This window comes from Aethalodelphis obliquidens, unplaced genomic scaffold, assembly GCF_003676395.1.
Source record: "Aethalodelphis obliquidens isolate GAN/ISIS:26980383/991018 unplaced genomic scaffold, ASM367639v1 scaffold39, whole genome shotgun sequence".
In the NCBI taxonomy this organism is placed as follows: Eukaryota; Metazoa; Chordata; class Mammalia; order Artiodactyla; family Delphinidae; genus Aethalodelphis; species Aethalodelphis obliquidens.
The window spans coordinates 12,641,541-12,667,609 of NW_020837983.1; the positions used below are offsets into that span (position 1 = coordinate 12,641,541).

Consider the following 26,069-nt stretch of genomic DNA (forward strand, 5'->3'; position numbering starts at 1 on the left):
CGGGAGGATCCCACATGCCGCGGAGCAGCTGGGCCCGTGAGCCATGGCCGCTGAGCCTGAGCGTCCGGAGCCTGTGCTCTGCAACGGGAGAGGCCACAGCAGTGAGAAGCCCGCGTACTGAAAAAATAATAATAATAATAATTCCAAAACGAGTGCTGAGCATTAGAGGAAAATTTGGAAATGTGGAGAAGAAAAAAAGAAAAGAAATTACTCATAATGCCTGTTTTAGAATTTTACTGTCTGACCTTCAAGTACTTCATATCTGCATATCTGTGTGTGCATCTTTTATGGAATTTTAAAAGTACAATTTTGTCAGCTTTGTGAACTCATAGGCCTTGTTTTGTTCACTGCACCATCCTCAGTGTCTAGAACACTGTTTAGCAGTGTTCTAAGTGCTCAAAAACCAATTGTTTCTACCAACATGGGACCATGCTTTTCACACTTTCAAGACCATCATTTTTAGCATGCTTAAATTTTCTTGTATGCTCCCCTGAGTAGTAAAAGACTGATGATAAAATGGTCCACTAGCCCCCTTCTAGAATTTGAAGGAATGTGTTTGGAATTTAGAATTATTCACAGTATCTGTATAAGGTGACCACCCCCCACACGCCACCACCACCAGCTGCGGGCTCTGGAACAGCACAACACCCTGTAATCAAACACACCACATTCCTGCAGCAAAATGTGTGACTATTCGCACCAACTAGGATAAATAAACACTATAAACAGCTTCATGTCCCTTCAGGCAGGTTTTGAGGCCAATTGAGTTTGCACCGAACTAAACAAAAAACTTTTGAGTTTCCAGAACATTTTGAATTTGAAGAGACTGCACTAACCTCAGGTACAAGGGTCTGAAGATGTGAGTCTCTGCTGTGTGCGCTTGTTTTCCCATTTGCCTCAGTCTGTGCTCGGTAATCACAGGTAATTGAGGTGCCAGCTGATGAGATGTGAGTGAATGTGGGGTGCCCTGTGAAAGGGTAGGATATGGTTGGATTAGACTTTTGGATGTGGCCACACCTCCTTCTCTACTCCAGGCTGCCACCTTCAAACCAATGGACGTCACCACTTGTGTGGTTGCCTTTGTTTCTTCCTGGATTCACTTCTAGGGCTACGCTTGTCCCAGTGGACCCCACCTGGGGATTTTGGAAGAGAGCCGAAGTCCCCCAAAACACCCGCACCCACCTATGACCAAAGGGGCACGACAGTAACTTCTCCAAAAGGGCATGTCATTCGGCTGACATTCTTTGGTTGTGCTGTTACCACACGCACAGAACCATACGCAGCCTCTGGGCTGGGCCTCTCTCTGAACTCCAGACTGAGTACCCAGCCTCCCACTGATATCCCTACCCCAAAGTCACCTCAAATGCAAACATGTCCAAGACCACACTCACAAGCCTCCCCTCAAAACCTGGTCCTCTTCTCTTGTGACCAACGTGTCAGTGACCGAGCCCATTATCCAGTTACACAAGCTAGAAACTCAGAGGCATCCTCCCCCTCCGTCTCCTCCATCGTTATATCCAACTCACCACGTCTTGCCCATTTACCTCTGAAGCAGCCCTTCACTGCACCATCACCATCTGGTCCCAATGCCAGAGCCTAACCAGGCTGCCACGCCCAATTCTTGCCCTCCTCAGGTCCTTTCTCCACAATGAAGCCAGACAAATCCCTTCGAACACAAGCTCAATTACTTCCCATACACTGCAGGACCACCAGGAGAGGCTCCAATGTTTATGGCTTCACCTAGGATTTCTGCAGAATCGTTTGACAGCTCTGAAACACAGCCCACCTCGAGCTATAAAAGGAGTAACGCCACCCCTATCTTTCTTAGGATAAAAATAGAAATCCATCAAAAGGCTGGTAGAGCCCTGCCTGGGCTGGGGCATCCTACACAATGCTTGTGCTATGAGTCTCCATCCTCCAGGAGCACTGACCTTCTTCCTCAGGCCCTTGAATTTCCATCTCCTGGCCTTTGCACTGGCCGTACTCCTTGCCTGGAACATTCTCCCTCCATCTCTTCACCTACTTAACTCCACTCTTCATTCACATCTCAGGGCAACTATCATTTCACCAGGAAATCTTCCTGACCAAGCCAAGTGCCCCATCATCTGCTCTTTAGCACCAGTGCTGTTCCTTCAAAGCTGAGACTCTTTTGTAGTCTTGCATGTATTTGTTGATTCCCTCAGGACATGGTCCTGTCTGGTTTGCCCATCATGGTGTTCCCAGCACCTGGCCCAGTACCTGGCATAAAGTCAGTACTTCTTGAATATGTATTCCATGAATCCGCTATCTTGTCTGCTCGCCCATCTTGGGACAACCCCGGAAAGGAGGCGGTGTTTGTGAGTTCATTCACCCACCCAACAAAGAGCATCTGTTATGTGCCGGGCTTTGGGGATATGAAAAAGATACAGCCATGACCTCAAGAGCTACTGGAAGATGGCAGACTGAGAAACCAGTTGACTGACTGCCTTCAAGATCTTAACTTCTAAATCGCAAAAACTGATTCATGGATCTAGCAAAGCCATAGTCACATAGAAAACATTCCCCACAGATCCAATCAGCAAGAGTCCCTTTTCTCCCAACCCACCAGCCCTAATCATTCCCTGCTTTTCGAGCTGGCCTCAACCACTTGATCCTACAAAAAGCCCAACCTGACCTTCAGACTGAGAGGGTCCAAAGGCTTGCCTGGTGTTTGGGTTCCTTGGATGCATCAAGCTATGTAAAGTTGGTTTTGTGTGGCCATAGGTATGTCATTGGTGGACCTGACATTCCAACTTAGAATTCAAAATGCACCTGGAAAAAGCCACAAAGTTTAACCACCACATTCCTTGAGTGCCCAGGTCTTCTAGCCTTTGGTTATATTGTCTCACACCCAGGAACAAGGGTCCCCCTTGGGCTCAGAGTTGTCACGGTAACTTGTCAGTGGGCTCAGCTCCAGCAGTTGTCATGGTCACTGCAAACCTGTACTCTGGGATTTGCAGTGGCAAAAGCTGTTGCTAATGGGGGTGGGTGAATGGAGGAGGGAAAGGAAGGTGAGGCAGAATCCCCTCTTCCTCCTGGCTCCGACCCACCTCGAAACCCACTGTAACAATGGATTGGGACAGAGAGGCGGAGGCTTGTGTGACGTTCAGAAACATGCTAGAACATAAGAATTTAATACTACGTGAAATCAACTAAGAAAACCGAAATTGCTTGCTGCAACTTCGAGGAGGCACTATGAGCAAAGATAATCCACGAGCGCCATCTAGTGGGAAGATCAGCCATTGCCGCCCAATCCCTGAGCCCTTCTTGAGTGGCAGCGATGTCTTCTATGTTTCCACCAACAGGGAAGGCCAGCCATCTGCATCTGGGCCCTTGCTAGAAAGAGCATTTTGAGCTTAATTGCCCCTGGCACTGTGCTCTGCACTGTGGAAAGAAAGCTTCACTCATATCCTATGGATGCTTTGAATTTTGTTAACATTTTTAAAATTTGAATTTAAAGTGTTTCCCTTTTAACTCTGGCTGCTAGGAACCTCAGAGACAAAGCGTGGTCAGACTTTAGCAGCACCTTGTGATGATGACTTTTGGACTAACCTTGCCTCAGTTTTATCTAATATTTAAAGTTGTTTTCCACTTTACTGCCATATTTTTCTTTTTTTTTTAATTTTGCGGTAAGCGGGCCTCTCACTGTTGTGGCCTCTCCCGTTGCAGAGCACAGGCTCCGGACGCGCAGGCTCAGCGGCCATGGCTCACGGGCCCAGCCACTCCGCGGCATGTGGGATCTTCCCAGACCGGGGCACGAACCCGCGTCCCCTGCATCGGCAGGCAGACTCTCAACTACTGCGCCACCAGGGAAGCCCAACTGCCATATTCTTACCTAGTTTCTTTTTTCTTTTTTTTGGCTGCATTGGATCTTAGTTGCAGCACATGGAATCTTTCCTTGTGGTGCGCAGGCTTCTCTCTGGTTGTGGTGCACGGGCTCTAGAACACACAGGCTCAGTAGTTGTGGGCTTAGTTGCTCGTCAGCATGTGGGATCTTAGTTCCCCCACCAGGGATCGAATCTGTGTCCCCTGCATTACAAGGTGGATTCTTAACCACTGGACTACCAGGGAAGTCCCCTCTAGTTTCTATCTTATATGAAGGATATTTCAAAGAATTTTTGGAAGAAGGTAGAGTCACCAGTAATTCCACACAGTCTCCATTACCAAAGCATCTTATTCAGGAGTCATCAGGAGCAAGAGGGTTCTAAGCCCCAGGGAGATTCAATGAGCAGGAACCCAGGAGATATAATGGCAAACACATACTGAAATTTTACTACATGCTGAGCACTTTTCTAAGCACTTTAAATGTAAAAACTCATTGAATTCTTACAATCCTATTTTTTGTAGATGAAGAAAAGAAGCTCAAAGTTTGGGGGCAATTTGTTATACATCAATACGTGGAAGAGGTAACTGAGGATCAGAGAAGTTAAATAACTTGTCCAAGGTCACACAGCTAGTAAGTGGTAGAAATGGAGTTACGATACCCCAAGTCCACGTTCTTAGCCACTAGGCTCTACTGCTGCTTCATGAAGTCTGAGTCAGGCAGCAGCCGAGGCCAGAATGGGGAAAAGCAGCTTTGTTTCAGGGTCGCAGACTGAAAGAGGAACTCACAAGCTGAGCTGTGTGGCACAGAACCACCTGCAGCTGTTGGTGTGTAATTGAGGTTGTGTGGATATTACACAGTTGCTGACTCTTTTCCAGCCCAGCATCCTGGATGAGGGATGCGGGGGACCCTGAAGGGTCAGACCACTTACTGTAGCAGGCCGAAAGATAAAGTGGGGGCAGGTCCATCCCTCAGAATCCAGAAGTGAGCTGAAAGCCTCTAGGAGGCCTCCTGAGATGGAAGTGCCACGTGGGCCGGGATTTAGGGTATTTTGTATACTGCTGTCCCAGCAAAGTGGGTGATGGCCGTCTGGGGGCTGAGTTGCGGGAAGAGAGAGGTTAAAGTGTTGACAATAAAAAGGGGCCACTCAGGTTGAGTGGTGGTGACAGAAAAAAAAAGGAGTGGTGACAGAATTGTAAGCACAGGCGAACAGGATGAAGTCTGGCACCGTCATTTAGGAAAAACTCTAACTGGAATCTGGGGCTGAATCTAATAAGATCCTGCTGGTTTACCAAAGGATCTTTCTTCTCTTGCACTCTCATGCAACCCCCCCTTTTTTTTTTTTTTGCGTTACACGGGCCTCTCACTGTTGTGGCCTCTCCCGTTGCGGAGCACAGGCTCCGGACGCGCAGGCCCAGTGGCCATGGCTCACGGGCCCAGCCGCTCCACGGCACGTGGGATCTTCCCGGACCAGGGCACGAACCTGTGTCCCCTGCATCGGCAGGCGGACTCTCAACCACTGCGCCACCAGGGAAGCCCCAACCCCTTTTTTCTATTGCCAATACATGATCACTTCGTCTGTTAGCCAGCTGTGGATTAACTTTGCACTTTCCCGTAATTGACCCAGTGCTAAATTTCTTCCTAATCCATCAACTACAAAGGGTTTTGACAAGCATAAGCGGTATTATGGTAGAATCAGGATTTCAAAGATTAAAATAGAACTGCTTTTGAAACTGAAGCCAATATAGGTATAGGTCATGGAATTCAGGAGTAAGAAAGATGGTGCTTACCTGCTCCAAGACAACACACAAAAGCTGGTAGCTTATCCCTTTAAGTAGGTAAAGATCAGCCTCCAGCAAAAGCTAGACTAGAACTAGTTTTTGTTTCTTACCCCTAGGCCAGGTTTCTTCCCCTGAAAGCCTGCATCTGCAAACACTTTATACCATACTTCTATCCCTACTTCAGGATGGATGAGGCAGGGATTAAAGTATTTGTAAGATTTATTCACAACTTGAATATGCAAGATTAAGATTTTTTTTTCTGATTTCATACTTTCAAGCCAATTAAGCAAGCATCCTTTACTACATTACTGCTCAAGTTGCTAATAACTACTGTGAGGAAATCAAGAGTAACTCCCCAAAAAGAGACAAAAAAAACCAAAAAAAAACTGGTGTGGCTTTTTCAACCCAAATTTGCATTCAATATCAGCGCCCACATTTACTTGGAAGGAATATCTAGCTTAATTTATACAGAACTATTTAAGTATAAGTTTAAACCTGTTAGGAAGCTGGTGAATATGTGACCCAAAGAAAAATCTTTGGGCTCACATATATATTGGACTTTATCAAAACCTTCAGTATTCCGTATGTAATATCCAGAATCATTTTACCAGATTCAATTTGTTACTATGTGATAAAGCAGGATTCTGAAAGAATGCTTACAAGTTAACACACAAAGCTGATATGTAAAATTACAAGTCTTTCACGACAGAAGCCAAAGCAAAGCAAAACTAAAATGTAAGGAGGAATAAAAACATTTTATCTGTGTATTCAGAATCACACACAAGTTACCTTTACAGTTCAATTTACTATATAGAAATCATTTGGGTTTTATAGTTTCAGTTAAATTCTGAACTGAGATTACAATAGTTTAAAAAAAATTGTTAACATTAATTATTTTAAGCAAACCAAACTGAAATACATAAGTTCAAACTTCAGATTTATGGCAAACAGTCTTCAAATACAACACAGATATTTCTTAAAGTTACCGTATCATTCATGTCTTACTTGCAACTCTGAGCTGTTATACACAGAATAGCTCTCCTATAAATATGGCAAAATCGACACGCCATGAAACTCAAAGTTGTATAGTCAGGCCAATGACTCAAAGTTGTACCATCTCTTAAAAGATTTGGCATTTCTGGACCAAAAAGCACAAGTAAAGAAGGTTAGGAACAATTCCTCCTCATTACAGTTAAAAAAAGTTGCATGGTAGCTTGGAATTTTGCATAAAACCCCACATTACATCTTGGAAAAGCCCAAAGGTAATTTAGATGACAACAGATTGGGGTCTTTTTTTTTTTAATTAATAGGACCCACAAAATTCAAATGGGAATTAATCAAATCAAAAATATTAAGCACCTACTGGTTTAAGAGATTGAAATTTATTAGAGATTCATGATCAATTTCCTTCCACCTTGAAATCAAGGTGTAAAAACCAGCTATTAAGTGCATTCCAAACTTCTCCTATGTAGCACAGGTAGAATTTTCTGTCCATTGGCACCAAAGTGAAGTCACATTTCCTCTTGGTAGACAGAAATTCCACATCTGAACATAGAGTAAGTTAGGAAAAAATGACCCCTGTTGCTTATTACTATTGTGATTCTGAGATCTAGGATAACTAATATACTAGCAGTGAACAACGCAAATTCCTGGCAACAACTGTCATGTTAGTGACTCTAACTCACTTCCCCCAATCACCATAAAATTTTAGTATGAAAAGAATTAAAACTACACTAAGCTGAACAAATGGGAAATAACAAGAAGCTAAGTGAACAGCTAAAACAAAACAAACCCTAAGTCTGAAATCACTGCAATTGAGAAACTGAAAATAGGTGTGCTTCTCCCCACCCCACCTCACAATTTTCAATTTAAATAATATTCCGTGCAAAGGAGCATCAGGTTTCTGGATATAGATGTAGCCCTTCTTTAAGATTTAGTGCGCTGCAGTTTTCTGCAATTTTATTTCCCTCCCCCAAAGTTTTTTCAAGGTACTTAAGAGAATCTTCCATTTCAGTCAAAAGATTTGTGATTCAAAGATTTACTAAGGTACTCTATGCATTCTATCTGTACAGAAACACCTATTAATTATTACAATTGGTTTATGAAGGATTAACATTTTTGGTGTTAAAATTGTTAAACAACATGCTTACTGCACATCAACTCTCCATAATGAATCTCAACTTCACAATGATTTACCAAACATTTTACTTAAATTACTAATTAAATAACTGAAAAATGTACTGAGCCAAACTAAACTTAAATGGGCTATAAAGGAAAATAACCTTCTAAACAGTCCATATACACATCTATTTCAAAACTACCTTTGCTAGCTAGCCCCTTTCCCAAAGTTTTAGCCTGAAAAAACAGTAAAATCTACACAAAATTTTATTGCAATCATACAAGGGTTACATTAGGTCAAATACAACAAATACTATGATGCAATTGTACATTTATTAAACTACAGTTCAAAGCACAAATTTACACATTCTAAATACACTAAACGTATCTAATGAAATCACACTGGTCTTCCACTGACATTTGATATATCTGGGTGAAAGACATTAACTTTACAAGACTTTTTAAACACGAATCCTTAGTATAAAAACTGTGTACTTGTATGTAAACGGTTTAATGGGGAACCCAATTAATGGGCTTCCATCTCCACTAAGTCATCCATTTTGTTGCATATTTTATTTTAAACGCTTAAGGGGTGGGGCAAACTGGTAAGTTTAAATGTGGATACATTATCTTAATCTCCCAATTACCTCCAGTGAATTATAGGTGAGAGCTAATTTTGTCTGGTCCCAAACAGCTATTACTAGTAGTTTTTGTTTCCAAGAGAATTAACAGAATAAGATTGTTCAAATTTTTTCCACACTGGAATGTAGACCAGACAAGCTTAACCTGCAACTTCATATCTAAAAAAGCGTTAATGCCTGCTTAAGCTTCAGTGGAAAAGTTGTCTTCCTGGCTCAACTGAATGCAAGAAGGCACAAAGAAGAAGTTCTTCATCATTGTGTCTGAAGTAATTCCAGCATCTTGCATCTCATACCTACATAAGAAAAAAGAAAATTTGAATTTAAGGATAAAGAGCACACAACCACATAACAAATGGACAATGAAATAGGACTGTAAAATAAGTGGTCTTCCAATTACTCTTTTTTTTTTTTAATTTTCATTTATTTATTTGGTTGTGTTGGGTCTTCATTGCCGCACACGGGCTTTCTCTAATTACATCAAGCAGGGGCTACTCTTCATTGCGGTGCGCGGGCTTCATTGCAGTGGTTTCTCTTGTTGCGGAGCTCAGGCTTTAGGCGTGCGGGCTTCAGTAGTTGTGGCACATGGGCTCAGCAGTTGTGGCTCACGGGCTCAGTAGCTCCGCAGCATGTGGGATCTTCCTGGACCAGGGCTCAAACCCGTGTCCCCTGCATTGGCAGGTGGACTCTTAACCACTGCGTCACCAGGCAAGTCCCCCAATTACTCTTAAAAGATCATTTTGCTATTACTTTTAAGTTGTGCGTTCATTACAGAATTAAAATTAGCAAACATTCTGTCACCTCAAATACCCAATCTGCTTTAAAACAAAAACAACATCTTACCAATCACTGTATGACATCATATAATAAATAGCTGGCCTCTGAAAATCATTAAAAGCAGATGGTTCATGGAAAGAATCTGCTCCCATATTATCAAAGATAAGCCAATCTCCCACATTCAGCTCAGGAAGAAGACAGTTTTCCACAATTTGATCAAGCTCATCACAGGATGGACCCCAAAGGCTGCTTGTAAACAGAGGCTCATCTTCCTTGTATTTCTGTAGGAGAAAAAAAGGCTGTTGTTTTGTTAGGTTTTTACTCAGGCAGGCACTGAATTTGAAGGTGGATAAGAGCATTTTTTCACTATCTCAGATCAAATGTGCCCCTGGAAGAAAGGCCTAGAACCAGCGGCAGTGATGCTCCTTAACTCTTATCTAAGGAAGCAACTAAAGGAACTCAGCCAGAGATATGCAAATCCTCAAAAAAGGGGCAACCTTCCCCCATCCTAAAATATTTCTCCAAAACTTGGGATGTATCTTAAAAATAACAGCTCGTTCATAAACTGCCATATAAGCAGTTTTTATATTATATGTAATAAAACTTGCCTTGTGAACCTCTGGAATGGTATTTAAGTCCTCAGACAGTTTACTTGCAAAAGAACCATAAACACCATCGTTCATATAATACATGAAGGTTGGTTCATCACTTCCGGTTTTTCCTACTGAAATGAAACAGGAAAAGTAAAGATGAGTTTAGAGTAAAACATCTAAAAGGTGTATTAAAGTCTGAATTAGTATTTACAGAACTGACTTGTAGGTTTCACATTCCTCAAAACATAAACACCGATATATATATACTGACATACCTTAAAACTGTTAGCCTAAAATACTGAACACACTTCACAAAGGAGGATAACCAATGAAGACATGAAAAAAGTGCTCTACATCATTTGTCACCAGGTAAATGCAAATTAAAACTACACACTGAAATACCACCATACGCCTACTGAATGGATAAAATTTAAAACACTGACACCCCCCCCACACAAAAAGTAAAGGTGGGGAGCAACCAGAACTTGCATATATACATTGTCATTGGAGGGGCAAAATAGTAACACCATTCTGAAATCTTTGCAGACACCTACTCTGTGACCCAGCAATTCTATTCTTAATCATTTACCTAAGAGAAATGAAAAATGTCCACAATTCCAGTAGTACAAGAATGTAGTAATAGTTTTATTCTTTTTTTTTTTTTTTTGTGGTACGCCGGCCTCTCACTGTTGTGGCCTCTCCCGTTGCGGAGCACAGGCTCCGGATGCGCAGGCTCAGCAGCCATGGCTCACGGGCCCAGCCGCTCCGCGGCATGTGGGATCTTCCCAGACCGGGGCACGAACCTGTATCCCCTGCATCGGCAGGCGGACTCTTAACCACTGCGCCACCAGGGAAGCCCTAGTTTTATTCTTAATAGCCCAAAACTGGGAACAATCAAATAATCATCAGCAAGAGAATGGATACAATGAATATACAATGTATATTCATTCAGAAAATGGAATATTAATTGGCAATAAATGTAAAACAAAATGGTTCAGACATTATACTGAGCTGTCTTAAACAGAAGAATATATGTTATATGACCTCATTTATATGAAGTTCAAGAGCAGCCCAAACTAATCTATGGTGGAAAAATAATCAGAGTGATTATCTGGCAAAGGAACAAAACTGAGAAAAAACTTTAAGATACGAAAATTATTTGTAGCTTGATAGAGATGACAGTGTAAGCCTTCATTAACTTGTCAAATCATACATTTAAGACTGTACTGGTTCCTAAGGGGAATCAATCACGTGGGTAAGTTTATCTAAAATAAGCCTATCTCAACATCAGTATCAAGGAGAGTTGGATTCAGAAAGTCTTATTATGGAATGGGACCTTGGCTAGGGCATTTTGAAAAGCTCCCTAGCTGCTGCCTACTGATGGATGAAGACCACCCACAACTTTATAATCCATGAAATGTCCTACAGTAAATTTGTACCTGAGTAGTATCTGATAAACTCATCTTCGAACTAACTGGAATTACCTACTAACAGAAACAAAACTATAAACTTTTTAACTTACCTCCAGAGGAAAACTTATTTTCAACAACTTTCTTTGCAATGATATTAACTGCAAGTGTAAATGCAGAAGACACATAGTAGCTTCCGGGTTCAGAAATTATCTTAATGCCGGATCCTTCAGGAAAGTAGACATCCAACAAAGGGCTGATAACATGATTAACCTATGGATTTAAAACCCCACATTATGGTTTTAATATTGGATTAGATAATTCACAATATTAAGAGACTAATAGCTATTAAATTTTCTAGGAAAATTAAGTATTTGAATTATAGACCATGAAGCTTTGTGATAAAGCAGGCTTTGAAGTCATCAAAGTTTATTTTCTAACTATCATAATGGCATTAAAAAAAAAATTTTCTTAACTCCAATGGCAAATGGCTACTGGTGATTGTTTAAAGTCATGTCTCTATATTCAATCACTATCAATGAAGGAACAAAATTTCAAATCAGTTTCTGTATATTAGGAAGGTGCGGAGTGGTGTGTATCTGGATAAAATAGCTCAAGCTCTCCAAGTTATGAATTCATCTGTGCCATCAAGTACTGAAAATAGAAACTTTCTGTGATAAAATTATGCTATAGAGTTTAAACTTTTCAAAGTTAAGCTATCTTCTCATTGCCTATTCATTTTCTTAGAATAAAATTTTAAACAATGTTACACCTTTAGTTGCTGCTGTAAAAACTCTCGTCTACAAATCTACCAGGTAAGCAGTAAAGAATGAGAGATTATTCCAGTATGTCCACCCACTGAACAAGGTTTACCTCTTCCAATTGAAATTCGGTTCCTGTGAAGCCTCCACCAATGTCTAACATGTTCATTGTGAAGCCAAATTCTCCCTAGAGATGTGGAGGGGGGAAAATCTTTAAATGCTTTTCCAAATTGTAATGCATATAGGGACATTTCAAAAAAAAAGGGGAGGTAAATAATCTCTGTTCTGACCTTTAGTAAATTTCTTGCTTTCTACTAACAGAAGCAGATTCATTCAATGTTATATATATTGTCTTCCTGATGTTTCTGTATTATCTTTAGACATATGCAAGTAAATTACTATTTAATCCCTTCACACCCATTTTTTAAAATGTGCATGTCATAAAAAAGAATGAATGAGCGTACTTCAGAGGTAGAAAACCACTGAATCTTAGATAACATCCTGGCTTAAAATATCAAAATAATTTAAGGGAAAAACTTACAGCCATGTCAAATACACATCGAGCATCAGATAAAGCATGTACATATACTTGAGATTCTTTGCAAGCACTTGAAACATGAAATCTGAAAGAAATTAAGAGTAATAAATTTGAAGCTGCTGCAAGTTTTAGAGGCCTTTCCTGTAAGTCCTTTCTCATTCACCATACTGACACAAAAAATATTCACATTAACCTTACCAAATATTTAAAGCATTAGAAGCACGAGCCTCTAATCATCCAAGTTACAATACCAGCCTTTTAGAAAAGTATTATCCAATATTAGGATAATACTGTAATTTTATAAACAATTTTTTATAAGTTATCAGTTATGCTTCATGACTATCAGATAGGGACATGCTTTTTATGCATATATGGTAAAGTAACAAGCATCACCCTACAAAACCTTTAATTTGAACGCACAATTTTATCTAAAAATATAAAAATGTATCTACTGTGAAATAAATACAAGTGAACATTAATTCAGCTGAGTAGTACTGATACTGGTTAGTATTCATTAACAGTGATACTTATCAATGATTCAGACTATTTAAATTTAAATAGGGAATTCCCTAGCGGTCCAGTGGTTAGGACTCCATGCTTCCACTGCAGGCGGCCCGGGTTCAATCCCTGGTTGAGGAACAAAGATCCCACAAACTGCATGGTGCAGCCAAAAAATAAAATAAAATAAATTGAATTGAAATATGGTTCTTTCTGTACCCTGACTGTGGCAGTGGTTACAAAAATATGTTAAAATTCATGGAAGAATATACCCCAAATCAATTTTCCCGTGTGTTAACAATAAAATTTAGCTGAACTATGAAAACTCTCCAATACTGTTGATATTATCAAGTATGGTAGATTTAAGCTTAACAGTGGTGATTCTTTATCCATCTTTATGAGCAATTTTAAAATTTGGAGCATTAAGCTGCTCCAAATTTGATTCAGATCATGGTTCTGAAACTATGATCAAAATCATTAACTCTCTGGGTCTTAGTTTCCTCACACAGAAAGCTGAGAGGGTAAAACAAAGTCTACTGATTTTTTGAAGTGCTCCTGAGGAATTAAAAAGAAGAGAAAAAGTCTTAGGATAGGAAAAAGAAAAAATGAAATGACATCTCCAACAACTTAGAAGCTGAATGCCATTTTGGTATTCATTAGAATTCTAGTAAATCCCTCCATTCAATTTAAAAAGAGGTGATTTACATTACTAGCTGAATTGTTATTTACTATTTTCTCTCTTTACTGGGTGAGGGGAAGGTACAGGTACAAAACAGTATGAAGGATAAGCATATTTAGTTGCTTTCCTGAACTAAGGGAAATGTGTATATTAAACCCAAAGTTGAATCTATTAGAGTTCATGCAAATGAAATTCTAAATCAGTAACATAAAGACAAAGATTATCATCACAAAATGAAGTTTAAAACAAATACTCACTTAACCCCAATAATTTGGACATCAAGTTCCTTAGCACATTCCAAAAGATGCCTACAGTTCTTCAGGGTAGTGCCAAACTTCATGTTACCCTCTTCACCTCCAATATTATCTTCTGTTGCAATATGTAGTAAGACCCTAAGAGAAGGGGAAGATGATTGGGGCAGAGTTGGTTTACATCATCATCAGCACATGTGAAGCCTGAAGATTGTAGGAAGTGTGTTGATTATGTTGTCAGCGCTCCAAAATCCAGCGTCGGATGAATCAAGTGAACCTAATGAAAAACAATCCTGTATAGAGAAAAAACTAGCAATTAGGGCCTAAAGCATGAAGCTTACAAGGATGGGAATTTGGAAAATGCAGGAAGTTAAGACTCTGTTGTAGCATCAAGAGTCGGTTGGGCTCTGTAATGAAAGACATTACTTTCAAATCAAGTCCATCAGTCCATAAATCCACCTAGAAAGACTAAATTGAATAGCAATGCCATCGTTGTCTTTCAGTAAAAACGATCAGGGCTTTAAATGTTCCAAATTTCCTAAATTGTTCTAGTTAGCGAAACTTCTACCACTTATTCTGAACATTCCTCCCATTAATTTTGTACAACTAACAAAAAAATTAGGAAGTCCTAAGTTATTTTACGTATCTCAACAGCAGCCTTTTAGACTGCTGATTCAAATCTATTTGGTATCTCCTTCCAAACCACGCCAACCAAGGCAAAATGATCATGACTATCAGGCAATCTCCAAGTAATTACAAACCACTAAAAAAATGCAATTATACAAAAATGCTGTTTGTAAAAGCAAAATTATTCTACCTACAAGTAGAACCAGCTCTATCAAGAATATACCATTCCATTTATAATCTAATACAGTAAACACCCCAAATCAGGTCACAGAAAAGGAAGACTCCCCCACCACCACCCCCAGAAGACTTTTAAGAGAGACAAGCGGTTCCCTAGAACCACTTTATCAAAAAACTGGCCTTTATCAAAACAAAGGTTTTCAGAGTAATAAATCCTGTCAGGATACCTTTCTAAGAATACCATTAAAGTCAATAAGAAGATTATGAATACAAGGGAAATATGGATATGATACACATTTTCGGCAACATATAACATACACAATAACCTATTAAAAAGGAAACAATTTTGTACTAATATACTTTCAGTATATTGTAAAATCCTCTTGATATACCAATTCATGGCAATATTAATTTTGCCTTAAATTTTTTTGCTTTTAAAAAGTGAAGTTTTTAGTTAAAAAAGTAACTCTTGGGATGCATATAGGTACAAGTAAAAACATTAAACTTCCTGTTTGAGGAGAAGGGCCTTCAAGAAATCCCAGGAATCTATGGACTAGGCTCCTAAGACACTGACACAAAGGACAACCATTCAAGAAACCACATCTAAAAGGGCAGATTAAACCCTCAGCTAACCAGGAAAAAAAGCTGACCAAAACACATCCTGTTCCCAATATGACAAATAACTAGCATGGTTAATGTAATTGTGAGAATATAGCTGTGGCTCTAATTTGATTATCCTACCAACCAGATTCTCTTCCTTGAATTAAAGATTATAAATTCATATCCCAAAATGCCCTTATCTCATTCCAGCTCCACAGGAAGGATCAGAAGTAGCCAATAAAATGCTAGTAGCATTTTCCATAAAGGAACTTGAAATAAGTCACAGTAATCACAACATATACCACTGCTCTACATAAGTGCCCCCTTTTCCCAGGCTAAAGACAACCCCAAACCCTAGGTAATAATAGTCCCATGTACCTAGTTTTACACTTACTTGGCATTTGGGTGATTACGTGCAATTTTCTTCAATTCGACTTCATTGTCACATGTCATGATATTCACTCCAACTTTTGCTGCATACTTTATCTGAGACACTTGCTTGCAAGGACTTATGTAAATGATGTTTTCTGGAGATACACCCAATTCTTGCACTAAAGCCATTTCAGTCTAAAAACAGATTTTAAACAGTGTCATCTAAAAGGCAAGCTTTCTATTACTTTTCAATCACTACCCCATACCTTTATTTTTGGGTTAAATTCAAATTACATAAGGTTAAATTAGGATTATGTATGTCATAGTTCAGATTCCGGTAATGCTTACCATACTGTACTCTGTTAAAAACCTTTTAAAAAGGTATACAGGGACTTCCCTGGTGGTGCAGCGGTTAAGAATCCACCTGCCAATGCAGGGGACACAGGTTCGAGCCTTGGTCCGGGAAGATCCCACAAGCTGCGGAGCAACTAAGCCTGTGCACCACAACTACTGAGCCTGCACCCTAGAGCCCGCAAGCCACAACTACAACTACTTCACCTCCAATATTATCTTCAGGTTACGCCCAGGCCCATGCTCCGCAATGAACAGAAGCCACCACAATGAGAAGCCTGCACACCACAACAAAGAGCAGCCCCTGCTTGCACTAGAGAAAGCCCACACGCAGCAACAAAGACCCAAAGCAGCCAAAAAATAAAATTAAAATTAAATACTGATCCTATTTTTTTTAAAAAGGTATACAGGCATATCTCATTTTATTGCACTTTGCAGATACTGCATTTTTACAATTGAAGATTTGTGGCAACCATGTGTTGAGCAAGTCTACTGGCACCATTTTTTCAACAGCATTATTTTATTTGATGTATGTACATTATATTTTAGACATAATGCTATTGCACACTTAATAGACCACAATATAGTATAAACATAACTTTTATATGGACTGAGAAACCAAAATATTCATGTGACTTACTTTATTGCAGTGGTCTAGAATACAATCTGCAGTACCTCTGAGGTACGCCTGTAATTACCATCAGAGAAATCTCATAGTTTAGGATATTATCTTGCTGTCATAAGAAGTAATTTGGTCAAGCTAGCTCTAGGCTAAAAATGAGGAATAACAGTTTTTGATTAAAGAAAAATAAAGCTTATAAAATCTCATCTCACTGAAACGTTCCTTGAAAGGTACACTTGAAAGTTTGTAAATTTCCAATATTAAACTGCAAATTTAAACAAGAGTTAGGAAACACATTCAAAAGTCAAAACTTCCTTGCAACTGTTCTCCTACTGCTGTGGGTCACCAAAAATTAGTCAATTTTAAAATGTTGCAGTTTAGTAATAAAGTAATGAAAATGACTTACTTTATTGGAACAAGCAAATCCAGTTCCAAGAGCTGCCAGAATCTCAAGTACAGCTGGAGTGGAGTTGCACTTTACTGTGTAGAATGGCTTTATCTGAGCCACTATGTTCTGCCACTGACTGTGTTTCTTCACAATCTTTCCAAGATCTCCCACAAAAAATGCATTTTTCCCTGTCTATTATGGTTATGAAAAAGAAAAACATAAAAGACTATAGAAAACAGAGTATCATAAATAGGAAATAACTCCCTTTTCCTCCACAAATGAGCCAAAATAAACATTTACATACTACCACACTTAAGGCTTGTTTCTTTTTAAATTTGACTCTGTGCTGTGCTATGCTATGCTGGTATAGAAAATATTCTCTTCGATAAAAAAATATATATCAATTATAGTAACTTTCTACTTCAGAATTGACTCAATTTTACTTTTGGGGAGTGGAGGGGAAGGAGACTACCTATTTCCTTCCATGCTTTCCTTAACCGTTTAAAATAAACCTACTTTAGCAGTATACAATCTAATTTCCTAATACGGTGAGTAGAATGAGGAAACCTAAACAAAAAGCTGTATCTCCATTATGAATTTCACTTAAAGACAGTAAAACAAGGAAACAAAAGAAACCAATTTTTAAGGAGATAAAGTTGGTAGTTTGTGTGCATACAGGTGGCAAACTTGAATTTAAAAATACAGAAGTACACTAAATGTCAGATAAATCTGAGTAAGGATATTCTTCCCTCAAAAGAAAGAAAACTGGGGGATTTCCCGGGAGGTCCAGTGGTTCGGACTTGCGCTTTCACTGTTGTGGCCTGGGTTCAATCCCTGGTTGGAGAACTAAGATCCCACAAACCACATAGCGTGACACAAACAAACAAACAGATTTTAATTAGGTATTGGGAGAGATGTGTAATGATTTCGAAGTTGGGGCTACTCTAGGGGTAGAGAGATGACTATGCATGTCATCCAGAGCATAAATTACCCAATGTTAGATGGAAGACAAAATAATCTTATTAAAAACATACAACATCCAAATATTGTTTGAAAAGCCATGAAGCTATTACTGTTTTCTATAGTCCACATTATTTGAAGATATACATTACTGGAACATACTGACCAAGAAACAGACACGACCAGAAATTATGGGTTACGGGTGGCACATATAGGACAGTTGTACTGAAGTTACCCCATCCTTAAAAAACATGCTGCCATCCCCAGGAAGTGTGTTGTAAAAGTGACTAAGACTAGTGACATCAGAGAATTAACTGTAGAATGACTTAGCTATAGAACAGACTGAACGGTAGGACAAGCGTCACTCTTCCTCACCCCCCAAAAAGAATTCTGATGGCAGAAGAGAGAAATAACAGGATTTTGCTGGTGTGTGAGAAGACTTAAGCACGTTTGTAAAGGTCAAGAGAAGAAGAAAGTTTTTTGGATATCCTATCACTGAACACCAGTAACACAAAAACAATTCTTCGAATTTGGGGAATATGGGAAATTAGCTTCAACAAAAATTCTATCAGTAAGGCAGTAAACAAAATTTTTCTATCAGTAAGTATGAAACAAAAATGATCTTAAGTAGCAATAAATATGATTCTATAGAAATTGACACTTGGGCAGTGGAGAGTAAGCATTCAGTATAAATTCTCATTCAACATACACAACCAAGATTATCTGAAATATAAATTAAAATCTACGGAAGTACACAGTTGAGAAAAATGGGTAAGAAGCCATGTACTGATTAAGTGGATAGCTGGCAACATATCAAGAAAATAAAAGAACATACAGGTCTTCCCTGGTGGCACAGTGGTTGAGAGTCCGCCTGCCGATGCAGGGGGAAGATCCCACATGCTGCGGAGCGGCTGGGCCCGTGAGCCATGGCCGCTGAGCCTGCGCGTCCGGAGCCTGTGCTCCGCAATGGGAGAGGACCGTGTACCACACACACAAAAAACAAAACAGGTGCTATAAAGCACAGAAGAGAAAGGGCTGTCCGGAAGCATTTTTTTTTTTAATGTGAGCTAGAAAGAAAATCTCATCACTTCTCAAGGGGAACTGGGGTTGTCAAGTCAAGACAACCTGGAACAAAGTACTTTTATTATATTAAGACCTTGGAAACAAAGCACTGATGCTTCAGATTTCAGAAATTTATAACACTGTTTTCAGAAATGTGAGATGACACACTTACCAGGGTATGTTCATAAACATAGTTATCAATAACATTTCCAAGGTTTGTTCCTTCATCCAACAGGCCAACGGAGTAGTTTGCATCGTCAATAAATCCTTTCATCTCAGCCGTATTCCACAAAGCCGAAAGTCATAAACCAGGAAAAACAAGAGACGGGCCACCAAGCCTTACGTCTGGGTCCTTAGCATATGCAACAAACTGTCAAAATAGAAGTTATTTCCAAGTCTGTATTATTTCATTAGTCAAACCTAATGTATGAGTTGTCAATGAGAGTGTGTTAATAAGAAGTACCCAATTCAGTGAAGAATCTGTGATCACTTAACACTTTCAGAAATACTAGATCACTAATATCCTTTCCTTTAGTGCCCATTTTAAAGCAAATAAATGTGAATTTATACATTAAAAAAATAAGCTTAATATGACAATTTCTTGAGAAGGTAATTGACACATATGCACAAAATATTACAAGTAAACATGGTCACCTTACATACAGAGTTGCAGAGCCAGTCTGTTTTATTCATCTTGTTTCGTGATTCCTCCATCACACAGACAATTTTACTCATTTTAAGTAAAGAAAGCTAGCGGAATAAATGTCTGCAGCTAAGAAATCAAAATAGTCTGAACTTCAATACACTGCCAGCCACATAACAGTGTGCTACCAGGTAACTGCAGATAAACGTCTTCTAAGTAGAATTCTAGAGTAGGTGATGTGTAAATATCAACAATAGGAATGAGTGAAAGTGGAGGCCAACTTTAGGGGACAATCCGTAGTTTTGATACACACTATCTAGATCCCACCACAAGCTAAAATGGACTAGTTAAATCAAGTTAACAATGTTAAGTCTCTTATGAGGTGAGCTGATTGGTGAAAATGTTACTGGACTACAAGTCAGAAGACCTAGTCCTGGCTGTGTCATTTAATAGCTGCACAATCTGAGGTCAACTTCAGTTAACTACCTTAACTACTTCCTCAAAAGATGGTTGTAAAAAAATTAAAATCGCTTGTTTAAGTGTTGACTCGGAAGAGCTAAAATTAAGTCACCAACTGCCAGAAATACAAAAATGCCATCATAATTTGAAACTAGGCATAAGCTAGGAACCTATTATACATCCTAAACCATTTATTTACTAAGAACTCTGATTTTTAAAAGGGCATCAGACTAAATCCAACCCCTCCCCAATCAAATAAAGTTTTCCCTCTTTCTCCAAATCACCCACTGTCCTCTGGAGCGGCACACACAATAAGTTTATGTTCTTTGCTGAACTCACTGATCCTTACATTACTTTAGGCAAAGATTTATTTTAATATAAAGTCCATAAACAAAACAAGTCCTCTAGACAGGATGCTACTCATTGCCTGGGACTGATTTCTGGTTGCCACATTAACTATAACGGACATAGACCAGCTCTTGGCAACCTATTTTAAAACCTGCACAGCTTTTCCTACATCCTTGATTGCCCCCTTTCCTTTCCCCTCTCCTTGCTCTATGCAAGAGTTCACCATGGGTGACGGCCCTTGTCCTAAAAATATACTCCATTTCAATGGTTCTCAAAAGTGTCGGCTTTCACGGAGCAACTAAGCCCATGCGCCACAACTACTGAGCCTGCGCTCTAGAGCCCACGAACTACAACTACTAAAGCCCATGTGCCTAGAGCCCATGCTCCACAACAAGAGAAGCCACCGCAATGAGAAGCCCGCGCATCACAACAGAGTAGCTCCCGCTCACCGCACTAGAGAAAAGCCCATGTGCAGCAACAAAGACCCAATGCAGCCCAAAATAAATAAATTAAATAAATAAATTTTTTTAAAAAGTGTCGGCTTTTTGGTTGTACCAAAACAAACTCATCAATAAGCCAGAGCATTAGTCAAATTTCATAAAATACAAGCAGTATTTTAAAAATGACAATTTTATTTCCAAGAACTCAACTACATTCAGTTTAGCTGAGCAAATCTCTTAGATTATGATACCAGAAATGATTTAAATCTGTACCCAGAAAGTACACATTTTAGGCTTGAGGATACATGTTTATTTTAAGCAATGTAAGACCAGCTGGAACATCAATTTTAGAGGGATATTCAACTATGCACTAAAGCAACAGAACAGATAAAACCTACTCATTCAAAAAGATCAATTATTCTATTAATGATGAAAAATACTTAATCAAGATCTTTAGCCTAGTATTTCCACTCATGAGACTCTATGCAGTATTTACCTGGGAACCTTGAGTTATCAATTACTGACCATCACAGGCAACTGCTACCAAATGTAAAGTCTAGCTTTTAAAGCCAGGACAAGATGAACCTCAATTTCCTACATCTAGTGTTTACAAGAAGGCTAATTTTCCTCTAACATCAGGATCCTAAACAGCTGCACAAACATCAGGCCCATTCAATCCAGTCTTACCTGCTGAATGCCCACATTCTTCAGAAATTTTTCTAGATTAAGTAAGGTTATGGTCTAGGGATAGGAAATTTTTTCCAACTATTTTTTCTTTTTCTTTTTTTCCTAAAAATACATATTTAATTCTCATAATATTATTCACAGAGTTCTTGGCAGAGATGAATTTTGAGGTTCATGTTGTCTCTCTTTCAGTCCCCAAAGCTCTGTTTTGAGTTCTCCAGGCTTTGGTGGAATTTCAGGTATTGTCAGGTCTGGCCAGTAGTACCGGTGCACCACCTCTGCGCCGGCGCACATGGCCAGGAGGCTGGCAGGGAACATTTTCAGGTAGGACGTCCAGGACACGCCCGCGGGCATGGTCGGCAGGCTCGAGCTGCACTGGCACTCGGAAGCAGGTCAGGGGACAGTTGAAGGGCGCTCTGGAGATGGAGCGGGCGGCCGCTCCAACTATTTTCAAACTATAAAATCTACAGATTCAACTCTCACTGCCTGCTAAACTAGCTTAAATCTCAAAGCAGACATTTTTTATAAGTGTGCCAAGTACTTATACAATATTCTCTTAACCTTTAAAACCACTATGACAGGGACTTACCTGGTGGCGCAGTGGTTAAGAATCCGCCTGCCCATGCAGGGGACACGGGTTCAAAGCGTGGTCCGGGAAGATCCCACACGCCGCGGAGCAACTAAGCCCACACACCTAGAGCTCGTGCCCCGCAGAGAGAGAAGCCACCCCCACTGAGAAGCCCCCGGCTCGCCGCAACTCACAACTCTCGAGAAAGCCTGCGCAAAGCCTGCGCGTAGCAACGAAGACCCAATGCAGCCAAAAATAAATAAATGAATAAATATTAAAAAAAAAACCCACTATGACAGTATTATTCTGTTTTACAGATGAAGACACTGAGGCACAGAACTAACTAGGCTAGCTCTAGAGATGCTAATGATCAAATTAACAGGCATACCTTGGAGGTTCAGTTCCAAACCACTGTAATAAAGTGAGTATTGCATTAACGCGAGTCACACAAACTTTTCAGTTTCCCAGTTCCTATAAAAGTTATGCTTACACTATCCTCTAGTCTATTAGGTGTGGAAAAAAACCCAAAAACCCCACACACACCGAAATAACACAAACAATGTATATACCTTAACTAAAAAATAATGCTGTTGGAAAAATGGCACCAATAGACTTGCTCAAAGCAAGGTCACCACAAACCTTTAGTCTGTGAAAAATGCCGTATTTGCCAAGCGCAATAAAACGAGGTATGCCTGTCTGTTAAAAGGAAAACTCTGTCTCCCCAGCAGTCCCGTTCCTAGAAAACATGGGATCCCTCTTTTGGAAACCAAACACAACTCTCAGTCTCTTTGATAGACTAAATGACACCCCCATAATCAATTAACCATTTCTCAGACATATAAATTCCCATAGTTCCTAAACCTCTGTATAATAAAGTTTATTCACATGTGGTACCAAAACATCCTATCATGCCTTCTCATAGCCTTTCAAACCTTTCTTTATGACTAGTTTCTACATTTCAACCTTGCTCCTTCTATATCTTTTGTCTAAAGCTCTCAGGTAAACTCTAAGTTTGAATTTTTCTTTCTTTTCCATCCATCTTATCAACAGTTTACATGCAATAATGTACACCCACGCTTTGACTAATGTATACACCATTGTAACCAGCACTACCATAAAGATAAATTTCTTCATGTCCCTTTTGTCCACCTCAGGCAACCATTTCTATCTGCTTTCTGTCACTACAGACTTTTGTGAAGTGGAATAATTTTAAACAGTAAAGGCCAAACTAAAACAGCTGACAAATAAATGTACTACCAACATGAATAAAGATATGTTAAAGCATGCCCTGCTCTAAAGGAAAGATTGAGAGTACATTAGAGTGGATATATTACCATCACTGAAATGGAACTCTGACTTCTGAAGTAACCATAGGGTTAGTTTACCAATCCTTAGCTTACTCACAAAAGGACTGTGACAGAAAAAATAAAATAAAATCTGCTATATTGGCAGGACCTGACAAAAAGGATTTTGGGACCAACACACCTGAAACAACTAAGACAGATGTAAACGTAGAACTTTTTTACTTCCGTAATTATACCAAGCACTGCAATAATAGTTGATTAAAACCAATACTAATAACGTCTATACATAAAAGATGGTAAATGTTGAGATAAGTGAGCTCTATCTCGGCTTATCTTCTCAGATGCTCCCTAAGAAGGTCTTAAGATTTCCATAATTTCCTAGCCCAGAGTAGGTGCTGAGAAAAGATGGACAAAGGACAATTCTAAGAATGGGGAGTTCTGAAACTTAAGCGTTGTGGTGATGACAGGAAAGAACTCCCTGAAGTGTGTTGAAAAAGAGGTCCATCTTTCACATCCTTAAAAGGAGCCCAAAACCTTGATATACAAGTGACCCACATGTAAATGCAAAGCTCAACTGTCAGTTAAAAACTAAAAGCTATGCCCAGGAAAAACTAATTCCTCAAAAGAATCCACAAAACACAAAGACCTTCAGGAAAGAGGGTTTCTAACACATTTTGAGCCACAAACCCTGTGCTCAAATGAAATGTTCACTTGGAAGCCCAGTATTTCCAACAATTGAAAAGGCTTAAGTTGGTGGCTAAGCATAGACTATTCTTAAGTCTTTCCTACACCCGATCTCACTGAAAGAGTCCTAAAAGCAGTTCATAACCATACCCTCAGAAGCCTATGCTTGCAATTTTCTTAACATGTGAGCAAAAATACTTTAAAGTTTCACTGTTGCAAAAAGGTTCATGTTCTACATTTCTGCTTTACAAGGCACTAAAGTAAAGAAATATTTGAGTAAAATGTTTTCAAGAGGCATTTAAAGTTACTTGGTGGTAATGTTAAACCAAAAATCTGACACACAGCATGTCCTAGGGAGTCAGAATGAAAATAAGTGTGCATGTGTTGGGGGTGAGCAGAGTTTATACTGTATGCCAGATCCACCAAGTTAATCCACATCACAGGGAATTTCCAGGGATCTCTCCATTAAGAATGCAGACTCAGGGAATTCACCTGGTGGTCCAGTGGTTAGGACTCTGCACTTCCACTGTAGGGGGCCCATGTTCAATCCCTGGCTGGGGAACTAAGATCCTGCAAAGTGCTCCGGCCAAAAAAAGGAATGCAGCAGACTCAAACCCAAATGATGCCAAACTTCCCCCATGTTCCAATCTAATCCTGGTTATAATTCCCAACGGACACTGCACCATTCTTTTTTTTTAAAGGTGTATAAATCAGAAACAGGACTGATTTATTGGTTCCAACATGTTATAGACCACTACATACTACAGTCTAGTGTTGCTGGACATTGACTTATTTAAATTAAACTTAAAAGAGCAAATCCATTTTTAATAAAAGCTCCCAAGTTTATTTCTATCAATAGACACTAAAATGTGTTCTCTACTCACAAGAGCCTTTGAGCTATTTTCAAATCCAAACACCTAAATATATGGTGAAAGAAAGCTCAGCTTATTTTACACTAATACAACTGCTGCAATCACAATACTATGTTTATAAACGAAATAATTTCCTCTTGGACATCATAGCTGGGAAGAAAAGAGCATGTTTAACATTCCTTATTTACACCTTCATATTGGTGTTTTTGGATAATACATTTTTCAGGAAGAGCTGCCAAGGAAAGAAAAGGCTCCCAAGAACCACACACTGCTCCCTGGAGTCTTTCATGAGGTCGTGAGTCCTCATGTCATCGAGAGGGTAGCTCCAAGAGGAGTGGTTGCAGCAGCTGGGCACTTGCCTTGTTACACACCTGCTACAAAGGCTTCTACAGTTGATTGTACTTCAGAAGAAACTGATACATCTCTCAAATAATCACAAGATAATTCTGGCAGCAACAGCCCACTTGACACCAAGCTGGATGAATATGAGTCTTGGATTTCTGAAGTGAAGACCTCCCTGGAAGTAGAACAGGGAGAGCTGAAAGTTTGAGAGTACTGTTTCAGAGACATCTAAGCCGGAAACCCAACCTTAACACATGACCAGTTTTCTAAAAGGAATTTTACTCATTAAAAATGAAAACTTAAGATATTTTGAAATTTACACTACTACTATTATTCTGAAGAAGCCTAAGGGTATTTCTACCTTTATTATTATTATTATTTTTTTACATCTTTATTGGAGTATAATTGCTTTACAATAGTGTGTTAGTTTCTGCTTTATAACAAAGTGAATCAGTTATACATATGTTCCCATATCTCTTCCCTCTTACGTCTCCCTCCCTCCCACCCTCCCTATCCCACCCCTCCAGGCGGTCACAAAGCACCGAGCTGATCTCCCGGTTCTATGCGGCTGCTTCCCACTAGCTATCTACCTTACGTTTGGTAGTGTATATATGTCCATGCCTCTCTCTCGCTTTGTCACAGCTTACCCTTCCCCCTCCCCATATCCTCAAGTCCATTCCCT

At 39.5% G+C, this 26,069-nt stretch overlaps 1 protein-coding gene and 1 pseudogene across 9 annotated transcripts in view; both read right to left on the reverse strand.

The window, feature by feature from the left end:
- Positions 1–6,358: 6,358 nt before the first annotated feature.
- The window catches only part of AZIN1 (antizyme inhibitor 1), a 32,687-nt gene continuing 12,976 nt past the window's right edge, over positions 6,359–26,069 (reverse strand). The window contains exons 3-13 of one of the 9 annotated variants that reach the window (XM_027131566.1): positions 25,417–25,562; positions 19,216–19,413; positions 17,040–17,213; positions 15,683–15,855; positions 13,891–14,025; positions 12,460–12,541; positions 12,031–12,105; positions 11,271–11,430; positions 9,764–9,876; positions 9,222–9,436; positions 6,359–8,674 (exon numbers count right to left, since the gene is read on the reverse strand). In XM_027131566.1, the coding sequence (XP_026987367.1) occupies positions 8,563–8,674; positions 9,222–9,436; positions 9,764–9,876; positions 11,271–11,430; positions 12,031–12,105; positions 12,460–12,541; positions 13,891–14,025; positions 15,683–15,855; positions 17,040–17,213; positions 19,216–19,317 (1,341 nt within the window). In that variant the 5' untranslated portion in view covers positions 19,318–19,413; positions 25,417–25,562 and the 3' untranslated portion in view covers positions 6,359–8,562. Of the gene's footprint in view, positions 8,675–9,221; positions 9,437–9,763; positions 9,880–11,270; positions 11,431–12,030; positions 12,106–12,459; positions 12,542–13,890; positions 14,178–15,682; positions 15,856–17,039; positions 17,214–19,215; positions 19,414–25,404; positions 25,563–26,069 lie in introns of all 9 variants that reach the window. The other 8 variants (XM_027131561.1, XM_027131569.1, XM_027131567.1 and 5 more) reach the window with 8 other exon arrangements.
- Positions 21,723–25,398, reverse strand: LOC113633402 (uncharacterized protein C12orf73 pseudogene; annotated as a pseudogene).